Source organism: Cornus florida, unplaced genomic scaffold (assembly GCF_030987335.1).
Source record: "Cornus florida cultivar Cherokee Brave unplaced genomic scaffold, ASM3098733v1 CherokeeBrave_3.0.0_Hap2_Chr09, whole genome shotgun sequence".
Taxonomy (NCBI): Eukaryota; Viridiplantae; Streptophyta; class Magnoliopsida; order Cornales; family Cornaceae; genus Cornus; species Cornus florida.
This window is the reverse complement of record NW_026775579.1, coordinates 73490722-73514542: the sequence shown is the minus strand read 5'-3', so window position 1 is coordinate 73514542 and position 23821 is coordinate 73490722. Positions and strand designations below refer to the sequence as shown.

General features: G+C 35.5%; 1 protein-coding gene and 1 long non-coding RNA gene across 5 annotated transcripts; both read right to left on the bottom strand.

Moving 5' to 3' along the window:
- Positions 1-5030: 5030 nt before the first annotated feature.
- On the bottom strand, positions 5031-17944 carry LOC132274413 (uncharacterized). Of its 4 annotated transcripts, none has more exons than XR_009470416.1 (7): positions 17424-17942; positions 16149-16214; positions 15813-15873; positions 9466-9612; positions 9099-9339; positions 8499-8927; positions 5031-6247 (listed from the first exon to the last, which is right to left on the bottom strand). It is a non-coding gene; the product is annotated as an uncharacterized LOC132274413 (long non-coding RNA). The 4 variants fall into 4 exon arrangements; XR_009470415.1 differs by having other exon boundaries at positions 8499-8730; positions 17424-17939; XR_009470414.1 differs by having other exon boundaries at positions 8499-9339; positions 17420-17944.
- Positions 17945-19278: 1334 nt separating this feature from the next.
- On the bottom strand, positions 19279-23235 carry LOC132274412 (bidirectional sugar transporter SWEET1-like). The gene is made up of 6 exons (XM_059775689.1): positions 22931-23235; positions 22727-22763; positions 22007-22102; positions 21136-21415; positions 20596-20715; positions 19279-19687 (listed from the first exon to the last, which is right to left on the bottom strand). The coding sequence occupies exons 1-6, from the start codon at positions 22965-22967 to the stop codon at positions 19526-19528; spliced, it is 732 nt and encodes a 243-aa protein (XP_059631672.1). The 5' UTR covers positions 22968-23235; the 3' UTR covers positions 19279-19525.
- Positions 23236-23821: the final 586 nt, after the last annotated feature.

Genomic DNA, 23821 nt, shown 5'->3' with positions numbered 1-23821 from the left:
CAAGAAACCCCCTTGAACTATAAAAGTTGCAAAAAATAACCCTAAACTATTGGGGTATGTGCAAGAAACCCGCCTGAACTATAAAAGTTACAAAAAACCCCTGAACTATTGGGGTATATGCAAGAAACCCCCCTGAACTATAAAAGTTGAAAAAACCCCCCTAAACTATTGTGGTATGTGCAAGAAACCCCGCTGAATTATATATATATTTTTTTGCAGTTTACCCCATCCGTGCGAATTAATTGACTGAAAGGGACGATGAAGCCGAGGAATTTGTTGCTGGGATCGGTGGGTCTCCTGTCATAGCTCCATCATAGCCGTTGCACCACCTGCTAGATCCGTCGGCCATATATATCGCACTTCTCTGCACCGTTGCGTCAGCCCATCGCCGTCACCCCCTTGCCCGCCATTCAGCTTACCTTGCTCGCCGGTCCATTCCACCGTCCATTCCAAGCTCGCCGGTCCATTCCGCCATCTCCATAACCGAGCACACCGCCGTCCGTATTTCCAGCACACAGCCGTCCACAATTCACGGCCAAGCCCCCTTGAGCTTGCTGCCACCTCCACAGTTTACGACCGAGTCAACCGAGCTCTTATCATAACTGAGTCCTCCGCTCACAAGCCGCCATCATCCAAGACCGAGCCATCCTGCCGACCTCGGATTTCTTTGGTCTCTTCTCTCTTTCTCTCTACCTCTCTGTTTTGGGTTATGTTGGGTGAAAAATATCTTTTGGTAGAAAAAAAAAAAATTGTAAGAAGTGTATAAGTTAAAACGACGCAGTGTGTTATAAGGGTAAACTGGTCTTTCAAATTTTTTGGTGCCAGAAGCTGATGTCATGGGGTAAATTGCAACAAAATCATAGTTCATGGGGGTTTTTTGTAGTTCAGGGGGGTTTCTTGCAAATGACCAATAGTTCAAGGGGGTAAATTGCAACAAAATCATAGTTTAGGGGTTTTTTTTTTTGTAATTCAGGGAGATTTCTTGCAAATGACCAATAGTTCAAAGGGGTAAATTGCAACAAAATCATAGTTCGGGGTGGTTTTTTGTAGTTCAGGGGGGTTTCTTGCAAATGACTAATAGTTCAAGGGGGTTTAATGCACTTTACCCTTTTAATTACTTGATATTTATGTTTTTACGATTTTATGTGATTTTTAATTACATACACGAACATTATTATTATTATTATATAAGGTTGTATTATTATAGTTATTATTAAAGAATGATGTATAATGTTCCACTTTTTTAGAAAGAGAAAAAAAATATAGAGAGAGAAAAAAAAACTTAGAAATAAGCCTAAGGTGTTTAAAAATCCTGATAGTGGTAGGAAAAGGACTTAACATTCTTTGTCTCTGGATAATGTTGTTACTATATTGTAAAAAATATAAAAGTAGTCCGCTCACATGGATGAATCATTGATGACTTTAAAGCATGTTATTTTTTTTTATTTTTTATTTTTATTTTTTTTATTATTATTATTATTTTTTTGGGCAAAGTACACTAACACCCCCTCAGGTTTGACATAAGGACAAGTAAATACAAGTTGCTCTGTTTTAGGACACTCACACCCCCTAGTCAAAATTTTAATCCAAACAGCCCCTTAAATTTTTTAAAAAGTCAAGAATGCCCTTTAATATTTTATTAATTTAAATTATAAAATATCAAAACTTTTAAAAGACTCTTATACCCTTATACACAAATTACATCTGTATATATATATATATATATATATATATATGCGTGTGTGTATATGTAGTACACTCAGCGGCCAAAGCCACCACCGATCAACACCGTCGCGTCCCACTTCTATCAGTGCTCCGTCTGGTGACCCTTGCTGCCACCGCTTTCTGTGAATCCAATGCAGACGGTGACCCCTTTGTTTCTCTAACCTCTCATCAGCGGTGCACTAGTTTTTGTATTTGCCGACATCATTTGTGGTCCATTATGCCGGAGAAGATGGTGGAAGTGGCTCGCCGGAGGAAACAGAGAAGATAAAGATGCACCTCAATCCGACCCAATCAATCTAAGACTTACAACATTAAAATTACTGAATCCATTCATCAATCAGACCACCCAAACAACCCCCACCATCTCCCGCCGCCCATTGCACCACCACCGACACCTCGCCATAACCCACCATCATGACACCTCGATGAGACCCACCCACCCAACCCCCACCACTACTGTCTCTATCTTTCTACCAGCAAATCCACAACATAAAATACAACACGAATCTATGTAATCAAAATCAATCTCTTCTCCAATCGGATTGAATCTCCATCTTCGTCTCCAACACAGTAGAACGCAGTGAAATTGTTGACCCATTTTCATCTCCAATTGAAACCCTAAACGATACGCTCTACATCTCAAATCAAAACCCCAATTTTCTCGCCGGAATTCTCTCTTGCCTTCGTCATCGCCGCCTCAATCTTCTCCTCGGACTTAACTTCATCACCGACGGCATTGGAGGGGTCGGAAGGCCGACGAGGGTTTAAATAGAGGGTTTTGGAGGGGGTTTGCGTAGATAGTGGGATTATCTTTCTTATGCTCCTCTGGCGGCAGCACGAATTTCTCACAATCAACCCCTCCAACGCCGGTCCATTTCCGACAGTTCTATCTACCTTGTTCATCACCGTGATGAATTGATGATGCCGATGATGATGTGGTGGTTGAGGGATGATGATGATGCGGCGGCGGTATATGCAGTGGGGTTGATTTGTGGTGGTTATATATATATATATATATATATATATATATAACACCACACAGAGAGAGATGGAGGAGAAGCTTTAGGGTCTGAGAAGGGAAAGAGAAAAAGAGGGTAAGGATAGAGAAAATTTGGGTTTATCCGATGGGTTGTACCCGATAACCCATTTGAACTTATTCTATTTAAGTCAATTGTATTTGTTAATTTTATATCAAAGGGTAATAAAGTCAATTCATCATTGCTGGGGTGTCTTTGTCCATTTTATCAAATTTGAGGGGTGTGATTGTCCAAAAACAGAGCAACTTGCATCTACCTGTCCTTATGTCAAACCTCAGGGGGTGTCAGTGTACTTTACCCTATTTTTTTAGATTCCGGCCACTTGTCGGTTGTCCTTGAAGAAGATGAACCCTTGTGATCCGTGAATGAAGAGCGGACGGTGAAGAAAACACTAATGAAAAAGTAAAGAGAGTGAATATTAATGGAAGAGTAAAGAGTAATGTTGGCAGTCGGTAGGTGCCCAAAAAACGAGGCAAATAGTAGAAAAAACGTTTCCACCACTACATTAAAAAAAGCACAAGAAATATATATATATATTTTTATGTTTTCTCTTTCTTTTACAAAAATGAAAAATGTTTCGTTTGGTTAAATATAAATAAATAAAAAAATAAAAAAATAAAAAATAAAATAAAACTGAAGTGAATGAAAAGAAAAATTATTATTTAACAAGCATTTAGTTAGCTTGAAAATTTATTAAGAAAAATTATACAAAAATATTAGTTTGTTAGTTTGGATAGCATTAAAATGAAAAGAAAGTGATTGTGCATACCAAAATTATTTTTCAAATACTTAAAAAAATAAATGATGTTGTGTTTGAAAATGTCTATTTTTAGCAAAGTTTTAATAAAATGATGAATTATTAATATTCATTTATATTGTTTAAATTAAAACTTCTTACTTAGAAGTAGAACTAACTGGAGTGAAAAAATAAAATAAAAATTTGGGGTCATGGATTAATGGACTTTCAACCAGAGAAAAAAACCAATTTCTTTCTTTTTTAATTATTTTTTTTCTATTGAGTTTCAAAAAGTCAAGTTTTCTGAAGATTTATATTTTAGTGGACTTCTAAAAGGCAAGTTGGATAAAATAGGAACGTGAAATAAAAAGAAGCAACTTTTACGAGAAATTTATGCTTGCGATTCTTTTTCGTGTTTTGTGTGAGAAAAGTTTTGGTACCATTCTTTTTCCATTTATCCAAACTCTAAAAAAACTTTTTCCATTTATCCAAATTTTAAAAGAACTTTTAAATTTTTTCTTTCCTTTTTTTTATTTTATTTTCTCTTTTCTTTCTTTTTTAGTTGATTCCATTTAACCAAACAAAGCTTAAGGTCCGTTTGGTTAAACGAAAATCTATGATGGAAAGTGAAAGGGAAAGAAAGTGAAGTAAAAGAAAAAAAAAAAATCAAGTTTCTAGCACACATTTGGTTAGGAATAAAATTATACAAGAAATGTGTGAGAAAATATTATTTTATTAGTTTGGAAAGCATGAAATAGAAAATAAAATGATTGTACTTACCAAAATTACCCTTGTAATTTTAAATAATAAAAATAAAATAAATTTGTGTTACTCCCCTTTCCTAATTATTTATATTCAATTTTAAAACCAAAATAAATAAATAATGATAAAATATTAAATTATTAAGAATTTTAATGTAATTATTTATATTAATTTTTAAATTATTTATATGTGAGAAAAGTTTTAACAGTTAATTTTAGAGGCTTACTTCAAAAATACATAGTAACACAAAGTTATTGTCATATGCAAATATATTAGAAATTTTTAAAAAGTTAATCACATATACAAATCACCAATTAATAAAAGGTATGATAGAATGTTAAAATATAGAGTCACAAAACTTTCTTCAAAATTTTCACTTTCCTTCCCACGTAACTCTTAAAAATTTTCCTTTTATTTTTCATTCCTACTACTTTCATCTAACCAAACACACCCTAAGAGAAAACAAAAACATTACTAAACATGTTTTTTACGTTAATTTTTTTATTATTTTAAAACGGACCCTACTTCGCCTAATTTACTTATTATTTTAACAAAAATATTCATTGTACATTACCATTTTACCCTTTTGAATTAGTTTTATCCCACCCCTCCCGCTGCTTCCTTCCATCATTTATTTTATGAATGTGTATACGACATACAGATATTAGCATTACTCATCTTCTTCCTACTTCATGTCAGCCATAACTCTCCCAGATGAAACCCAAGCATTCTATGCATTTTTACCATCAATACCCAAAAAAAAAAAAAAAAAAGAAAAAAAAAAGAAGCTTATAAAGTATGGTAATATACATTGAAATCTGAATATATAATATTGTATAAGGTTACAGTTTGCCAAGACAGTTCCAGTTCCATGATACTGAATTGGTTCCAATCTTCTCGTCTCAAAATCATAGCTAAACGCCATGCTTACCCTCTGAAGATACACAAGTTTTGCATTGCAAGGATGAAATTCTATCAAGCGAATGCAAGGAGGAGAATTACCGATGCCCAACTTCTTGCGACTCACTTCTTCCTTCAACACCCATTCAGTACTTGGTATGATGCGTGATAAACTATAACTAGAAAGCTTCTTTTTGATCTCCCACGCTTTGATCATCAGTTTTTCAATTATGGCAAACCGAAGAAGACAACCATCTGCTGCCGACTAGTGTCCCAAGATATATTCTATATAGAATCCATTTCTCTTTTTCCAACAGGGACGAGGCAACTCTATCAGCCAGAGACGATTTTCCCCCGTGTTGGGATCATAAGCAACCAAATGACCACCACTAACTTTCCAGTACAAGATCCCACCTACTGCTTGACAAAGGTAGGACTCGTCGTCATCTGAAAATTCAGATGGAGAAGTGAGACATGATTCACTCCATTCGCCTGTACGAGAAGAGAAAGCTTCTATATGTAATCTGTCATATGTGGCTCCCGCTCTCCTTTTCATGATAGCTAAGAGTTAGTTTGAAATGCACTACACCATCACCATCTTTGCTGCTACATTCCTCACAAGAGAGAGCCTCAGAGGATGGAGCATGTCTTGGTTCAGGAAGAGCAAACCACTGATTTGTGACTGGATTACAAACGCAGTATTTGAAAACTTTGAAGTTTTCTAAACGGCACATAGTATTAGGCCTTCAGGAGAAACATAAGTAAGCAAATAGTTTTCAAACAAATCCAAACTTGTAAATTTCCTTTCCTTACAATTTTGTAGGAATGAAACTTCAAGTGTTGGCCGACGATCAATATGAGCAAGAGTAATCCGAAAGAGTCCCAACAATGGGGGAAGATAATTCTTATTTTGAGAAAGGTAATTGCTGCAGAAAATAGGATGAGATATAAAACTGTTTCATGTTTTCCATACACACTTGAGCTTGCAGACTGTGAGGCAATCGAAGCAAAATCTCATTTATGAAAGGGGAGAGATGCAAAAGGGAGATCCTGGAAATTAAACCTGCTGTGGCACGTCTTCATTATCCTGGAAATTAAGGAGAGAGATGCAAAAAGGAGATCAATAAAAAATTTATGAAATAGAAATCAAATCAAACACACAAAAAGAAAGATAATGTGACAGACATCAAAATTCTGAATAAAAATGTAACGACCTACTCCACCACATGGTATGATATTGTTCGCTTTGGGCCTGAGCCCTCACGGTTTTGCTCTTGGGTTTCACCCCAAAAGGCCTCATACCAATTGGAGGTGACACACTTACATATAAGTACTTCACCTTTCCTCTACCCAGGCGATGTGGGACTGTGCACCCGTAGCTCGCCAGTGTGGTAGCCTGACAGTGTCTCTCGCACCCGCCCACGGCACACCCGCCCACAGGGTCATCACAATCCACCCCCCTTGGAGGCCCAGCCGGAAGTGTGCCGACGGGGACGTCGGGCCTCCAAGGGGGGTGGATTGTGATGACCCTGTGGGCGGGTGTGCCGTGGGCGGGTGCGAGAGACACTGTCAGGCTACCACACTGGCGAGCTACGGGTGCACAGTCCCACATCGCCTGGGTAGAGGAAAGGTGAAGTACTTATATGTAAGTGTGTCATCTCCAATTGGTATGAGGCCTTTTGGGGTGAAGCCCAAGAGCAAAACCGTGCGGGCTCAGGCCCAAAGCGGACAATATCATACCATGTGGTGGAGTGGGTCGTTACAATTGGTATCAGAGCCTGACCCAGCCGGAAGTGTGCCGACGGGGACGTCGGGCCTCCAAGGGGGGTGGATTGTGATGACCCTGTGGGCGGGTGTGCCGTGGGCGGGTGCGAGAGACACTGTCAGGCTACCACACTGGCGAGTTACGGGTGCACAGTCCCACATCGCCTGGGTAGAGGAAAGGTGAAGTACTTATATGTAAGTGTGTCACCTCCAATTGGTATGAGGCCTTTTGGGGTGAAGCCCAAGAGCAACACCGTGCGGGCTCAGGCCCAAAGCGGACAATATCATACCATGTGGTGGAGTGGGTCGTTACAAATGGTATCAGAGCCTGACCCAGCCGGAAGTGTGCCGACGGGGACGTCGGGCCTCCAAGGGGGGTGGATTGTGATGACCCTGTGGGCGGGTGTGCCGTGGGCGGGTGCGAGAGACACTGTCAGGCTACCACACTGGCGAGCTACGGGTGCACAGTCCCACATCGCCTGGGTAGAGGAAAGGTGAAGTACTTATATGTAAGTGTGTCACCTCCAATTGGTATGAGGCCTTTTGGGGTGAAGTCCAAGAGCAAAACCGTGAGGGCTCAGGCCCAAAGCGGACAATATCATACCATGTGGTGGAGTAGGTCGTTACAAAAAAACAAAAGAAAGTAATTGTAAAAAATAGAAAAACTAAAAAAGTTTTACTAAAACAAAAACACAACACAACTCTTTTCTCGCAGTGAAAAACTAAAAAAGAAAAAGATTCTACAATTAACTATCAGAAAATTCATGAATCGTTTAGTCAAATTCGATCTATGAATTGGACAAATTATTCACTGACAGAAAAAAAAATGAAAGATCTAACTGATAGAACAAGCACAATAAGAAATCAAATAGAAAGAATTACAAAAGAGAAAAAGAAAAAAGAAAAAAGAAAACCTCAAAAAGAACACATTTTTACCCATTAATTGTATACCTAATCGGCAGGATTCATCAGCAAAAGGAGATTAATAAATGAAGAAGAAGAAACTAAAATCAAAGATAATGTGACTGACATAAAAATTAGGAATTAAAAAAAAATGAAATAATTGTAACAAATATAAAAACTAAAAAAGTTTCATTATTAACTAAACTGAAAATTCTGAACTTTCACCAAAATAAAAAACCAACTACTCTAATTTGCAAAAGCATCAGTTCAACCCCAACACAAAAAAAGAAGAAGACATTTTTACCCATAAATTGCATACACACAAGAAAGATAAAGTGACTTCCTGAATAAACATAAAAATTAAAAACAAAGTAGCTACAACAAATTGAAAAACTAAAAAAGTTAATCAAGTTTCTGAGCTTTTACCAAAATCAAAACACAGCATAACTCTATTTTTAATTATTTATATTTAATTTTAACTTCGAGAAGAAGGAAAAAAGAAAACAATTTTACCTATAAATTGCATACCCAATCAGCACGATTCATCAATAAATGGAATTTAAAGCACAAAACCCAGAACAAAATTATCCAAATTTAAAATGTACAAAACATCAAACAATCAAATCAGATTAAAATTGGATCCCAAACAGATCGAAATTAAGATTCATTACCTGAAATTGAAGAAGCCAATCAGGGAGAACTGTGGGTTGGTTTCTTCGAATGAACTACACTTCCCACTGGATTGATTTGGGCTGGGAGCTTTCCAAGGCAAAAACTCCTTGGATTGAAATGCCATTCTAAAAGGAATTTTGTCAAAATGAATTCAGAATTCAAAAGACGTAATCTCTTTAATCGACCCATCACTATTCTATTAGAATATAGGTCTTGCATGCCCCTGCAAGCCTGAAGCAGAATCAAATATATAAAAAAAAGGTCAACATACCAACACATATGCATACATTGATTATCGCAAAGTTCCTCACTTAATTGAGTAACACAAATGTATGATGCCTCGATTTTGCATACTTCTTTGACATGGACTTCTTTGTCGGCTTCAATATATATATAGTTTTTCATATTATCAAATGGCTATGGCAGACCTGGTACCGATTTTGATATTGTGTTAATATACTTTCTCATTAGAGAAATTGCAATTTGTGCTTTAAATTCAACCCAAAACAAAATTATCCAAATTTAAAACATACAAAACATCAAACAATCAAATCAGATTGAAATTGGATCCCAAACAGATTGACATTAAGATTCATTACCTGAAATTGAAGAAGCCAATCAGAGAGAACTGTGGGTTGGCTTCTTCGAATGAACTACACTTCCCACTGGATTGATTTGGGTTGTGTTTGGGGGAGCTTTCCAAGGCAAAAACTCCTTGGATTGAAATGCCACTCTAAAAGGAATTTTGTCAAAATGAATTCAGAATTCAAAAGATGTAATCTCTTTAATCGGAACCATCACTATTCTATTAGAATATAGGTCTTGCATGCCCCTGCAAGCCTGAAGAAGAATCAAATATAGAAAAAAAAAAAGGTCAACATACCAACACATATGCATACATTGATTATCGCACAGTTCTTCACTTAACTGAGTAACACAAATGTATGATGCCTCGATTTTGCATACCTCTTTAAGGTGGACTTCTTTGTCGGCTTCAATATATATATAGTTTTTCAGATTATCAATTGCTATGGCAGACCTGATATGCAATTCTGATCTTGGGTTACTATACTTTCTCATTAGAGAAATTGCTACCAGCCTCTCGTGACCAATCTAGCACAAAAGAACAACTTAATAAATACATAACAATTACATCAAGTAGGCACTATATATTATGAAATCATATAGTCATAATACATTGCACTTCACTAGCCACAACTACGGATCATTAACGGTTTGCTGCTGTAATTCAGTTGTTTTCTCATTACATTCTGCGTGACTTGAACTAGGAGCTTCAACAACTCTAGGCAGCAAAGTGTGACGCGGCATCCTTCTACAATCACCTTCTTCTAGAGGTTTAGATCCACCATCCGCTATGAAGTCGGCATGTGGCAATCAACCCATCAGCAATGATAATGACATGTGGAGTAGTGGTGATTGAACCATGAACATTTGTTTATTTCTTTTGAAATACACTCAGATGAAATTTTTTTAAGAGAAAATTCTGCTAGCTGAAAAAGAAATGGGGTGATTTTTTTTTTTTTTTTTGATAAGGAGGGTTGTTACAACCAAGGTAACATCTTTTAGCCCCTTCAAAAGTGGTATTAACACATTTTCACCAAAGTATCCAAGAGAAGATGAAACATACACCCAGAAACATTCCTTAATACAACTTAGCATTGAAACTCAATATAGCACAAATGGAAGATTGCAATCATCAGGACATTAACCATGATCCCCAACTGTTGTAGGTTGTAGCCAACCATTTTTTAGAAAACTACTAAGAAATCAACAGTGTATTAATAAACTCTTAACCTAATTTCAAAAGGTAAAAGGTTAAAAATGTGTAAAAATTTAAAATTCTTTTCGCAAATAATAAATAAAATAATAGTAAAACTATATGTGTGACACATGATTTATAAGTGTGTGTATTTTTCATATGTGAAATCCTATCCTATTGAAAAAAATTACATATAAATCCAATATGAGATTAATATTCATAACTTTGACCATTTGACACTTGTCTTGATAAAAAATATATAATTCAACTTATCAAAAACAAATATATATATATATATATATATATATATATATATATATATATAATGTGTTAAGTTAATATTGACTTCGCTTAATATTTCGAATTGAATTAGACTTGAATTTTTTCAAAATTGCTTTAATGCTAACTCATTGTCTCATTATGCAATGTAATGAAGAAGTTAATAAAGTCCACTGAATTTTGTAATGATAAACATGTTTATTTCTTCATCCAATTTGAAGACAAGAAAAAATTACTAAAAATGAGTCCTAATTCTTGTTAGCCATTTTATAACTTGGATCCTATTTTTTATTATTTACTTTGTTCTTGATGCATTTTAGGTCTTAGAGACTTTATTCTTGAACACAGAGGCTGGTCATTGGAAGGTTAAAACTATATGACTATAAACCGGAAATGTATATTGAGAAACACAGATTTCTTCTGGATCGTGTGAGGTTATCGATTTCATGCGTGACACTTGTCGATTCATTGTTTTTAACATTTTCATTAGCTATTGAAAATGAAAAAAGCATACACAAACACACACACACACACAAAATAACAACAGTAACAACATAGTTTTGACAGAGTTCATATATCTTCTGTGGGTAACAAGAGGAAGTTTAATAATTTAAGTATTACTTATCATCCCAATAATTTTGCGCCATTGGCATCCGAACATCTTTCCAATAATTTTGTGTATTACTAATACAAGGAAATGAATGAACCTATGTAAATAATATGTGCATATTTTTTTTTTTTTTTTTTTCGAAAGTGAATGACATGCGCATAATTAATAATTACTATATCATCAAAATTTCAAAATACTCTTTAATTTGAAATTTAATGATATCTCATATATTTTTCATTCTATGTAACGAATATATCAAGGTGTCAAGCTGAGTGTTTTTGGCTTATACCCAAAACAATAATAATAATAAAATGAATCAATTAGTAGTAAAATCAACATATAGTTTATATGTGTGTGTGTGTATATATATATATGTATCTAAATTGAAATTTTTAAGCAAATAATTAACAATTAGAAAGAAAAAAAATTTGATAAGTAATTAACAATTAGAATATGATTTAAGAAAACGTGAAAAGGAATACAAAAAATATTAAACCATTCTAGTTTCCAAACTATGACTATTTTTTAATTGGAGTGGTCATAGTGTAAACTACTTGGGCTCCATGGAAAATATTTCGACTTCCAAGTTGAAGTCTTTCATTACCCGTATTCCTCCCTAATGTACTATGCCACTTATCTAAAGATCATTCAAATCCTTCTGACACTATTCTAACCTTGACTGAGCTGGTGTCAAACAGTATAATATGATAGTGGCTTTACTTATTTACGTCAAGAACAGTCTAACTGGTTTGAGATTTTTTATTGGATTAATCATCATTGCCAACCTAAACTCGTCTACTCCCCAATCAGGTATGATTGCAAGGCCTGCTTTTTTAAGTCCTCATCTTCACATATTCAAGTTTGAGGTTGCCCGTTGCCTATCCAAATGGGCGATTAGTAGATAGACTTAAGGGTCGTCGACCTCTTGCCTATTCTATGCCGCTTAGCTGGTAGTCTTTATATTTTGGATTTTCTTGTTCTAATCCATGCGCATAGCCGGAGTTTCCAACAGGAAGAGCAGGTATTTAGCTCGCCAAAGAAGTTTACCCCAAAAGAAGCTTGGAAGACTAGCAGATAACAAAAGAGGTCTTGCACATACTTGCTTACGTATTACCGGACTATGGAAGACATTCTTTTCTATTCTATATCTATTCTTTTTATTTCAAACAATATATTTGCAACTATAGCTTGGTTGCCAGATTCAGCCTTCGTATTAGTCCAGGAATGGCAACAAAGGCCGGCGGGATGCGCGAAGAGCTAAGCCACTAATGTCGTGGCGATGGCTGGAATAAGGTAAGGTAGAGCTAATCTCAGGGTAGAGGTGAGCTTCTTGTTGTTCAAGTCAGAAAGGTTCTAACAATGGCTCCATGAACTCTATGCTACCGACGCTTCGCACTAACGAGCAAGAAAAGGCCCTAAACCCATTAATCCAAGGACACAAGTCGAATCAAAAGAAGGGTGCTCTTCCAATATTGAGCTCCTAGCTGTCCCGCTTTATGTGTGTACTTTAGGTCTTTGGACACCACGACATGGAGTTATTTAGTTGCCTGTCGAATAATTTTTGTCTATGTTTACCGAGACTGGCCTTCTAGCCAATGATTTAAACTAAGGAATGTATAACTGGCCTTCTAGCCAATGTTTTAAACCATGATGTATGCAGAGCTGCTATGGTACGGTAAACCAAACAACAATAATGAGTGCCTCAAAGATTGACTAAATTGGCCTTATTGCCAAGTTACAGCAATCTAAAGATGTAAAACGATCATGCATGAAAAAGGCAAAAAAGGAAGCAAAAGACCGAAATAAAATAAAATAAAATAAATCTGAGTGGTCTATGGGAATCGGTTAATTCTTAAGTGTACATGAGCTTCTAATTCCCAAGAAAAAATAATGAGCAAGAGATGAATAATGGGCCAACTATAAGATGCCAATTTATTTTAATAGATTGGGTGGACCCATTAAGGGTCGTTATTAGAACCGGGTCTTTATGGGTGGTCCGCTGAAAGTTAATAATAACATAGACAATTAGGAGGACCAAAGTGGAAATTTTCGCTAATTGTTAAAGTCAACCTGTAGAACAAACAAACCAAACTAGAAGTTTCAGTCATTCGTAAGATAGCCGTCAGCCTCTCTCTCTCTCTCCAGCACACCCACATTCTGATTACTCTCTCTGGACTGAACTTCCTTTGAATGAAGCCCATTAAATGCTACCCTGGTAGTTGAAGCGAGGTCATTCAATCAATTTATGCTGGAAACGTGGACTTTCATGATTGTCAAATGCCCTCTCCTATAATCAATTTCTTAAAGCAATCGAATTCATATTAGTTGATATGCAGATTGACTCTGCTATTCTTCCAAAGCAACTGGGACATTCAAAAGCACAATTTGTAGAGATTGTACAAGAAAGCAAAATAAATCCATTCCCACTTGAAAAAATTCCAAACATCACTCTACTCGCACAAGTTCAAAGATTGACTCCTTGAACCACCTAAAATATTGACTCTTCTTAATCCAATCACTGTGGCTCTTGCAGTAAAAAAACCTACAGCGCAGGTTCAATGACAGCCTGCAAGGGCTTGTACAAAAAGAGATTTTCTGATTTGGTTGGAAGACCATACTAAAAGAAAGTAGCAGCTTTGGGCTTCGCCAAATAAGGCAAAAGATGGATATTATTAGTAAGGATCCCTAATAAGTCAGGAATCTGAGTAGCGGGACATGAAGGAAAGACTTCCACCCGGGCGTCCTCGCGATTGGATTAAGTGTATAATTGCATATATGCAAAGAAAGTGCTCAACAAATTACAGAAACCATAAGTGTAACCATAAGTATAGGAAAATTCATAGACCAAATGACCTACAAAATACAGTATATTACACAAAACATTTTAATAGATTGAGCAGAAAAATACACAAATAAACAGGTGTATAAGCATTACACAAAACATTTTAATCTGATAAACAATGTCTTTTAAAGAAAAAAAAAGGGGAACCCTACACAATTACAGGTCGAACATTATTCTCAATTCATACCCAACTCCTAACCCTAGAGTCCAATCAACTAAACATGTTCAAATATAAATAAAAACCCATGAAGGCACAGACAAAGAAAAGTAGCTCACTAGTGAGTCGATGACGAGGGTTTTCGGAAGCCTGCTTTTCCTTGGTGAGACGATGACGAGGGTTTTGGGTAGCCTCCTTTTCTTTTTTATACTGAGAAGGAAAAGGAGGTTCCCCAAAAGCCTCGTCATCGTTTCATGTATGCCATTGTTCCATACATGAAACGATGGCATTATCAGTGCTTGATTGTGCTGAATCCATGGCGATATCTTGATTCGCAGAGTATTTCTCTCTCTAAAGCAAGTGGGGTTCTTGATGAAGAAATTCGCAGAGCATTTCTCTCTCTAAAGTAAGTGGGGTTCTTAATCAAGAAATTCGCAGAGCTCTCTCTCTAAAGTGGAGTATGGGAGCATGTTTGGTTAACGAAATAGGAACTTTAAGGGAACAAGTATTCTGAAGTGATGGTTACGATAATACTGAGATATACGGGATAAATTCAAGATTTGTATTTTTGAGAATATTAAAGAAAAATAGGAGAAAGTCGTTACTAAAAAAACCAAAGGGGAAAAAGGGTAGTCTTTTCTATTAATAAACTTCCTAATCCCATTACAATGTGACCTAGGGCTGCTCCAGAATTTCTCAATGGGGTGGGCTAAATCAAGATATATCTAAGTCTAAGATATAAGACATATGTAGTCTAAGATATACGATATATGTAGTATCATATTAGATTAGTAAAGTTATATATATAAAATTAATTATTGTCTCTGTCTTTAACTTTGAGTGCATCATAGCTGTGCCTTTCATTGTTGTACACTTCCAAGATCTAATGCATGAAACAAGCCAAAAGCTCACAACCCTATCGTTGGTTCACAGTTGTCGTACACTTTTGTGCCCTCAATATATATATCTCTCTCTACAAGTCCATATCTATAGAAGTCTCCCATGCCAATATTAGTCAAGACGCTCAAAGAGCTTATCTTGTCCTAAGTTGGGTAATTCTTATTGGTGGACTCTCTCTTCTTTGCTGTTTCAATTTCAACATTTCAAAACCTCTGTCGATGCTCAAACTGATAAAGTTTGATTAAAATTGCATAAAGTCTTCTCTTTATTTTTCACAGATAAAATTAGGGTATAGAGAGATGAAAAAGAAGAGAGCTCAAGTAAATGAATCATATTACACACCATTGTTTCAGAATTTCATGAACTGAAAAATCGTGTATGAAGTGACCAAAGATTCTTGTAACTAAAAGAATTAAACACTATGCTCAATAGTATGTCTTCAACTCTAAATTTCCTTTAATTCTAAGTGCTTTAACTTAATTTGAGTGCATCAACATATTATCAATATCATCAGTCGTCATCACCAGAGTCAATGTTTACATCAACATCCTCATAACATTGACATGAACATCCTCATCTAGAATCGTCATCTAGAATCACGTAATCCTTTTGCATAGATATACATTTGATTAAGATAAACTGAAAAAGATACTTCCTATCATAATTGGTCATTTCAAAACCAACATCACCGCTACAACGGTAAGGGGATTAATATAATTCAATTAGTTAGGCAAAAAAAACATACCTATTTTCTTTTTTGCCAACTCCACCCATTCCCATCAACTTTGTTCTTTCAGAAAAGAGACCTATATTATTAGGACAAATGAGGAAAAAATTTAAAAGCATTAATAAACTTGTAAAACATATATTTTGAAATTGAAAACTAAACTTCCAAGTCTTTAATTCCCATTAATAAATTGTTGGAGCATCACAGCATAACAATATTATATATATGTATGTAGAAACAAAAACAAGGAAAAAACAAAAAAACAAAAAATCAGTATGTAAAACATGAATAAATAAACGTAACAAATAGTTAAAAATGCCAATTAAAATTTTAGAAAAAGTATGAGTTTGTTACCTGATGACAGAGGAGGCATGTTTCGTGAACCTTGTTCTTGCTAAATGTTAAGGCCCGATACTAACCCTAAAAAGAAGAAAACACTCAAATTGTGAGGAAGAGGTTTCACAATCTCACTCATAACAATTAAAACACCACTATCTAAGTACTATCCGTATCATGTATCAACCCAACCCAACTATGCTTTCAGTTAAAATGTTGGACCCCTATTTGTAGAAAGAGGTGTGATTACAGATAGGTGTGATTAACACATATTATACTTAGCTCTTATGTTAAATTAATCCAATAACAAAGTACAATGTATCAGTTTAGGAATAATCTTCAAAATTAACAAATCAATATCATGATATTCTGCATTCTAATAACAAAAGAGAATCAAAAACCAAAATTTGAAAATAAAAATATGGCAGAAAGATTAAATATATCCTTCGTGCATTACCCAGATTGTATTTATATGTGTAACAAAACATCCAGGATTTCTCAATGGGGTGGGCTAAATCAAAATATATCAACCAAAATCAACTGTTGTTTAATTCAATTTTAGTTAACTAACAAGACAATTGACAGATTAAGGCATAGAAAATCCTTATTGGGTAATTAATAAAAAAAAATTACCAATTTATTTCTGAACAATTCACCACTCAGTACCCTATCTCTTCTTTTGGCCAATTTACTAATCCTATTTGAGAATCTACTAGTGGAAACAGAGTGTGAGGTAGTTCATGGCAAGCCCCTTCCAACACTATGTAATTCACTCAAAAGCATGCTTTTTGTAAGTATTTTAATTTTCAAGAAGTAACTTTAGAGCTTTACCCTATATTAAGTACTTTTGCTTGTCAAAGTTCTTGTTATGATTTTTTATTTTAGTTCTGAAAAGATTTCCATTTTAAAAAAGCTTGGCATGTTGATAAAAATTGTTTCAGATTCAATCTCTGCAGATTTATAATCCAATTCAGATTTTTTTTTATTTTCTTTTTTCATGCCCAGATTCAAATTTTCTTGACAACAACCACCAAAAAAAAAAAAAAAAAAAAAAACAGAAATAGAAGTTATAGAAATAAAAATATATATATTTGTTTTGCTGAAATAAAATGTAGATTACGGTGATTACCTCAAAATGCAATACAAATTTTGTTACTTTATATTGTTAAAAAAAAAAAAAAAATACAAAAAATCATAAAAAAATTCACCAAATAGGATTTAGTTTGCAAAACAAGAATTAAAAACCTTGATTGGTGGATTTAAGAAAAAAATTAAAACAAAACCCATACATACAAGTTAGCAGTTGCAGAGAGAGAGAGGGGGGCAAGCTTGAGAGTTGAGAGACAGCGGGCCAGCGGCTGAAGCTTGCGAACGGCGAACCCGAACTGGAACAGCGGGCGATGGAAACTAAAAGATATGGGTTTTGATTTTTTGAACAATCTGAAATGATATGCCGATATGGGTTTTGAACTTTTGATTCTTGCAGACAGATAGACAAACTGAAATATATGGGTTTTGAACTTCTGATTCTTGCAGATTTTGTAGTTTGCAGTTGGAGAGAGAGAGAGAGAGAGAGGGCAAGTTCAGAGTCGAGAACGAAAATAAAGATGGAGGCGATTGGGGAGGCTGAAATGATTTGCCCTAAAAATATTTTGTTTTTTTTTTTTGACCCATCATCGGCCCTATAAGTTTTGAGGCCCCATAAATTCTGGCCGCCTACCTGGATTTATTTGACTTGAGCCTTTATGTTAATATGGCAGTTGAGTTGAGTTAGGTTAAATTGGGTGGGCTAATTTTATTAATAATTTTTTTTTGGGTTGGATTAAAGTTAATATAGAAAAAAAATATAAAAAATTTAGAGTTGGTTCAAGCCCACCCTTCCATCCGCCCTTGAATGTGACAATTAGGAGTACAACTCGGACAGACTTGGCACTCATCTCGGGCTGGGTGCATATAGAAAATCTTCCGCCCAAGCGTGCCTTAAACTTAACCCATACATAATTTACCTAGGCCGAACCCGCACTAAGCCCACGCCGAAGAATTTGTATATAAAAAATAAATCAATTAATATTGCACCTGAAACCTTAAGCATCAAGTCCAAAATCTTAGTTACTACACTTTTGTGACTTAAGTATAATTATAAATATATATATATATATAATATTTTTAGGCTTAAGTTGGGCTTCGGACTTCATCCATATCAACCCAAGCCTAACCCGAATTGAATTCGGACTCAAAATATATAGTTCAGGTCCAAACCGAAATTAAAAAAACATTGCTCAAACCCACAAAATTTCAAACTGGACTCAAATTATTTCATATTGTACCCCGCTCGAGTTGCAACCCTAGTGACAATGAACTCAGATTCCCGTGTGTGACTTTGGAAGTGGATATACCTCAAATGGGCTGGAGTTGACATTCTGTGAGTTGCATGATCTCCACCGTACTCTATGGATCGCACCGTCTAGTCCCCGGAAGAGAATCCTAATTTATAAAGTAAAATATTTCAGAGAGTGAGAGAGAGAACTAGCAATTGTTACATGTAAATCCTAATCCATGATAAAATTATTTCTTTTCTCAAATCTCCAATAATTCTATTATACATATGTATATTGGTAAGGAATTTTATTTTATTTTTTTCATTGATTTCTGTTTTAGTGGATAACAAAGTGGGAAAGTCATAGGAGGGACCCAAGCTTTTTATAGGCCTGGACAGTCTGGACTTGGGTACGCAAATAAACAAGATCCATAACCAGCAGGAGTTACACACACACATTCCTTAAACCTCATACAAGCTGGCTGTCCAGCCCAGTAGATTATCTCTCTGTTATTACTTTTCATTTACATTTTGGTGGGCTTTTGATCTGCTAAAATTTCATTACATTTTGATCTGACAGGTCATTGCTTATTTGCTGCTCTCAACATATCTATTAATGAGCCAATTTCCCAAATTGGGGTTTGTGTGAACCATAAAACATTCACAGTGCTTGTCAAATCCTTTTAAACTGAGAAAGCCCCATTTTGCTACTTATCTTAAGAAAGCTCAAGCCACACGCATAACATGTGTGTGTGTGTGTGTGAAACTGTACAGAGCCTATATGGAGCATCACAAGAATTGAAAATAAATCAAAACTTTTGGGACATCTCAGAATCACAACCATCCAAAAGACATGAACTCAAATTGATCCAGAGACGATCCTACTTTTGTTTGTTACTATAGCAACACGAACCAGTTTGGCATTGTCATCAGTGGGTTACTAAGTGACAACATATTAGGAGAGACAAATTTAAACAACGACTACTCAAGAAAACAAAAACAAAGTGAGAGAGATGAACATCTATCTATCAACCACAATATGGTTACATTAATGACCTCACACACACACACGTGTAGGCTACACGTGTCCGACCCGTGTTCCACCCGTGTCCAATTGCTTCTCCATCTCCACAGATCCATCAGTAGGGATGGTTTTCTTAGCTTCACCCTTGTTGTCCCTGTAAATGGCGTATAGTATCAGCTGTACCACCCCTAGCCCACTTCCAAAACCATTAGGCACCTGTAAAAATTCACACACCATCATCAACATTCATCAAATTTTGTATCCATCCACTTACATCACTCATTGTGTGTGTGTGTGTGTCACTGTGTGTGTATTAGACCAAATGGTCACTGCCCAATATTCAAATTGGACCTTTTGTGACACTGAAACTTAATATGATCACTAAGGTTGTGTGTGTGTGTGTGTGTGTGTGTGTATTAGACCATAGACTGATTAGAGGACAGGGATGGTTATTGGAAACCAAATGGTCACTGCCCATAATTGAAATTGGACCTTGTGTGACACTGAAACTTAATCCGATCACTAAGGTTGCCTCTATGACAATTGTGTGTGTGTGTGTGTGTGTTAGACCTTAGACTAATTAGAGGATAGGAATGTTAATTGAAGACCAAATGGTCACTGCCCAATATTGAAATTGGACCTTTTGTGACACTGAAACTTAATAAGACCAAATGGTCACTGCCCATAATTGAAATTGGACCTTGTGTAACACTGAAACTTAATCCGATCACTAATGTTGCCTCTATGACAATTGTGTGTGTGTGTGTGTGTGTGTGTGTGTGTGTGTATTAGACCTTGGACTAATTAGAGGATAGGAATGTTAATTGAAGACCAAATGGTCACTGCCCAATATTGAAATTGGACCTTTTGTGACACTGAAACTGAATATGATCACTTAGGTTGCCTCTATGACAATTGTGTGTGTGTGTGTTTGTGTGTGTTAGACCATAGACTGATCAATAGGTCACTGCCCATATTGAAATTGAACATTTTTTGACAGTGAAACTTAATATGATCACTAAGGTTGCTTCTATGACTATGTTGTAAGTAAATTAAAATGCAGAGTTACACTTTGTGACTAGGTGAAACTGAACTTAATTGAAGTACCAAATGCTACTACTTACAGCAACAAAAGGGTCCTTTCCGAGCAGACCAAAGATGAACCAGGAAGTGCCGCATAAGAACACGAACAGTGACAAGAAGAACGGCATGAACTCCACACTCTTGGTTTTAATCACCATCCTCTGCACATTTAAATGATCATATGTATAAGATTAATCTATATCTATAATCATCTTATATATCAGAGATAAATAACAGCTCACAAGTTGCAAAGTGTTTCTGTTTTTACTGTTTCTAAAAAGGTTTTAAAAAGCAAAGAACCAAACAGTTCTTTACTGCTAGCAATGTTGATACCAAATTGATAAGGGACACAAGAAAAAAAAGTAATAAAGTAGTGAAATCAGCCCAAAATTATCATAGCTGCCAATTTTTTGGAACATCATCACATATCTGATATGACTATACCACCTTTTTTAATACCAAAAACCTCTTTGCAACATCAAATCAATTGGTCAAATGCTTTTAGGCGGAATGTATCAAACCAAATTCAACACCTCAATTCACAAGAAGTTAGAAAATAATGTGTCTGAGGGCCTACTTACCATGATGGATAGAGGGGAAGCATACATTATAATGGAGAAGATGGTGGCAGCAAGACCACAGAATAGCTTTCTGTTCTTGCCTTGGAGGGCAAACAGGGACACGAAGGCGACTGCCGAGAACACGGCTAGCACGAAGGTGAGGAGCCCGAGGATCTTACCCTTCTCCTTCCTCGGCGCAAATATCAGAAAAATCAACACATAGATGGACTCAATGGCTGCCCCAGTGCCATTGATGGTTGAAACTAGGATGTTGTTTGGTGACACAAAAGGCAGTCCATACCTGTTTCAATTATCAAGGGCAAATCAGTAATTTCACAAGTGTGACAGGGGCAAGAATGGAATGATGGTAAATCACAGTAAAACATTGATTTTCTGCAACTCAAATTTAAAAGGAAAAAACAAAAAGTTTCATACAAAAAATTGATAGAAATTTTAAACAATTTAAGTCCAACACTGGCCATTTACCACACACACAGTAGTTCTCGTCCATAAATTTGAAAAAACTTTACAAAAATTATAAAAAAAATAAAAAACAAGACAACCTGCTACAAAATTGAAAAAAAAAAAAAAAAAAAAAAAAAAAAAAAAAAAAAATTGATCTTGCAAATAAAAGGGCAAGATACTTAAAATATTCTGATAATTTGGCCACTAAAAGGTCTAAAATATTATAGTGGTCATAGTATTAAATGAATTTATAGTACCAAATATAGTGGTAATTTTATTTTTCTTCTTTTTGCGAAGGGCAATCATGCCATTTAGCACACTGCTGGGCCTCCAACGGGCGAAACCACGTAAGCATCAACAATTAATATGACAGTAATACCCTTGTAACAATAAGATGAAGATTTCGAAGCATTGCAGTGAAGCTTACCAAGCAGAAAGCAAGCAGTTGAGCAAGGTCATGACGTATGGAACTCCTGAGAATTGCTCTGTGGATTTTTTCAAGATGATCCTCTTGAATGTGATTCTAAAATCAGATGAAAATTTATTAAAACAGAGCTAATAATCATGATTCAATGTTTTGATCACAGTTTTAATGAAAATAGAATTCGGAATTAATTAAAAGATGACATTTTTTTGGCCACTGCACTACTATTTAACATCCACTTCTTCAAAAACCTTTTTGAAGAAGAAGATAAATATGTATCTTTGTGTGTGTGTGTGTGTGTGTGTGTGTGTGTGAGAGAGAGAGAGAGAGAGAGAGAAGCCTGAGAAGGAATTCTTTCTGCTTCAGAATCAAGACGTATGAAATTTCTTAATGAACACAACCCAATTCGAGCACTACTTCAGAAATTAAGAATCACTTATACGTGCAGGTTTTGATTTTGCATATATGTGTATGATACACGCATATACATATATACATATGTATAGAGAGAGAGAGAGAGAGAGAGAGAGATTACATAATCTCTGCGTCAGAATCAAGACTCGTGAAATTCTTTAATGAACACAACCCAATTCGAGCTCTACTTCAGAAATTAAGAATCTCTGATACATGCGTGTTTTGAGCTTGTATATATATATATATATATATATATGTGTGTGTGTGTGTGTGTGTGTATGTATAGAGAGAGAGAGAGAGAGTTCTTACGTTGGTGCCAAGAAGAGGAACAGAGCAGTAGCATTTCCTGTAAAAGATAAACGAAAACAGAAGAATGATGAATTGAAATACAAAATCAGAAAGCACTATGAATCGAAATTCAATAAAAACAGAGACAAAACTTCAAGAACCATTGAAGTAGAGAGAGAAAACAGAGGAAAACATAGACAAGACTGTTTTATAATGAAAACCCACCGAAAATTCCAAAGACGAAATGCAGAGTACCACCCATTTCGATCTTCAGTCTTCTTCTTCAATGAACAAAACGAAGCTGATCGAGCAAACCCAGATCAAGAAACACTCCAAGAAAGGCCACAGAACTCGAAGCAGAGACTTTATATAATAAAATGGTGTTTAGATGGGAAGTGATCAACCAACAAGTCAGTGGTTTATATAGAACCAAGAAAATTAACTAACTGCTTTCTGTAGTAAATATTTCTAAACCAATTTCGTTCTTATCCTTATTTTTGCTTGGGTAATGAGAACTGTCTGCTTCCTAGACTCCTGTCACTCTCTCTCTCTCTCTCTCTCTCTCTGTTATCTTCTCTGTATTACGAATTAAATTCAAAGAGTTACAGGTATGCATTAATGGTGAATGTGTGTAATATATAGACACGCATTGGATAGTGTATACCGTGTGCTTGTGACATTTGAAGGAGTTGTTTGCCGGTAAAAATAAGTCGTTCACTCCAATGCCATTTCCCCACTTAAGTGATCTTAATTGTGAACTTAATTTTTTTTATAAAAAAATATATATATATTGAATATGTCACATTAATAATCGGCTTGAAAGATAAGTTTAATTTCTAAAAAATATTTAAAGTTGTAGAATATATGCATTGTAACGTTTTTAGTATAACCTAAAAGAAATGATACATTATTTTCTTAGAATTTATTTGGACAAAAAAAATCACACCAAAAATCATTTTCAACTGTTTATTAGAGTAGGTAGCCATCCTATTTCTCACCCTCGTCTAATAGCACGGATATGGACTATAATTTCCTTTGTTTGGATTAGGAGGAAAGTCTATCCTTTGTTTGGCTCACAAAGGAAAAGGGAATATATAAAAAGTATTTCTTACATAA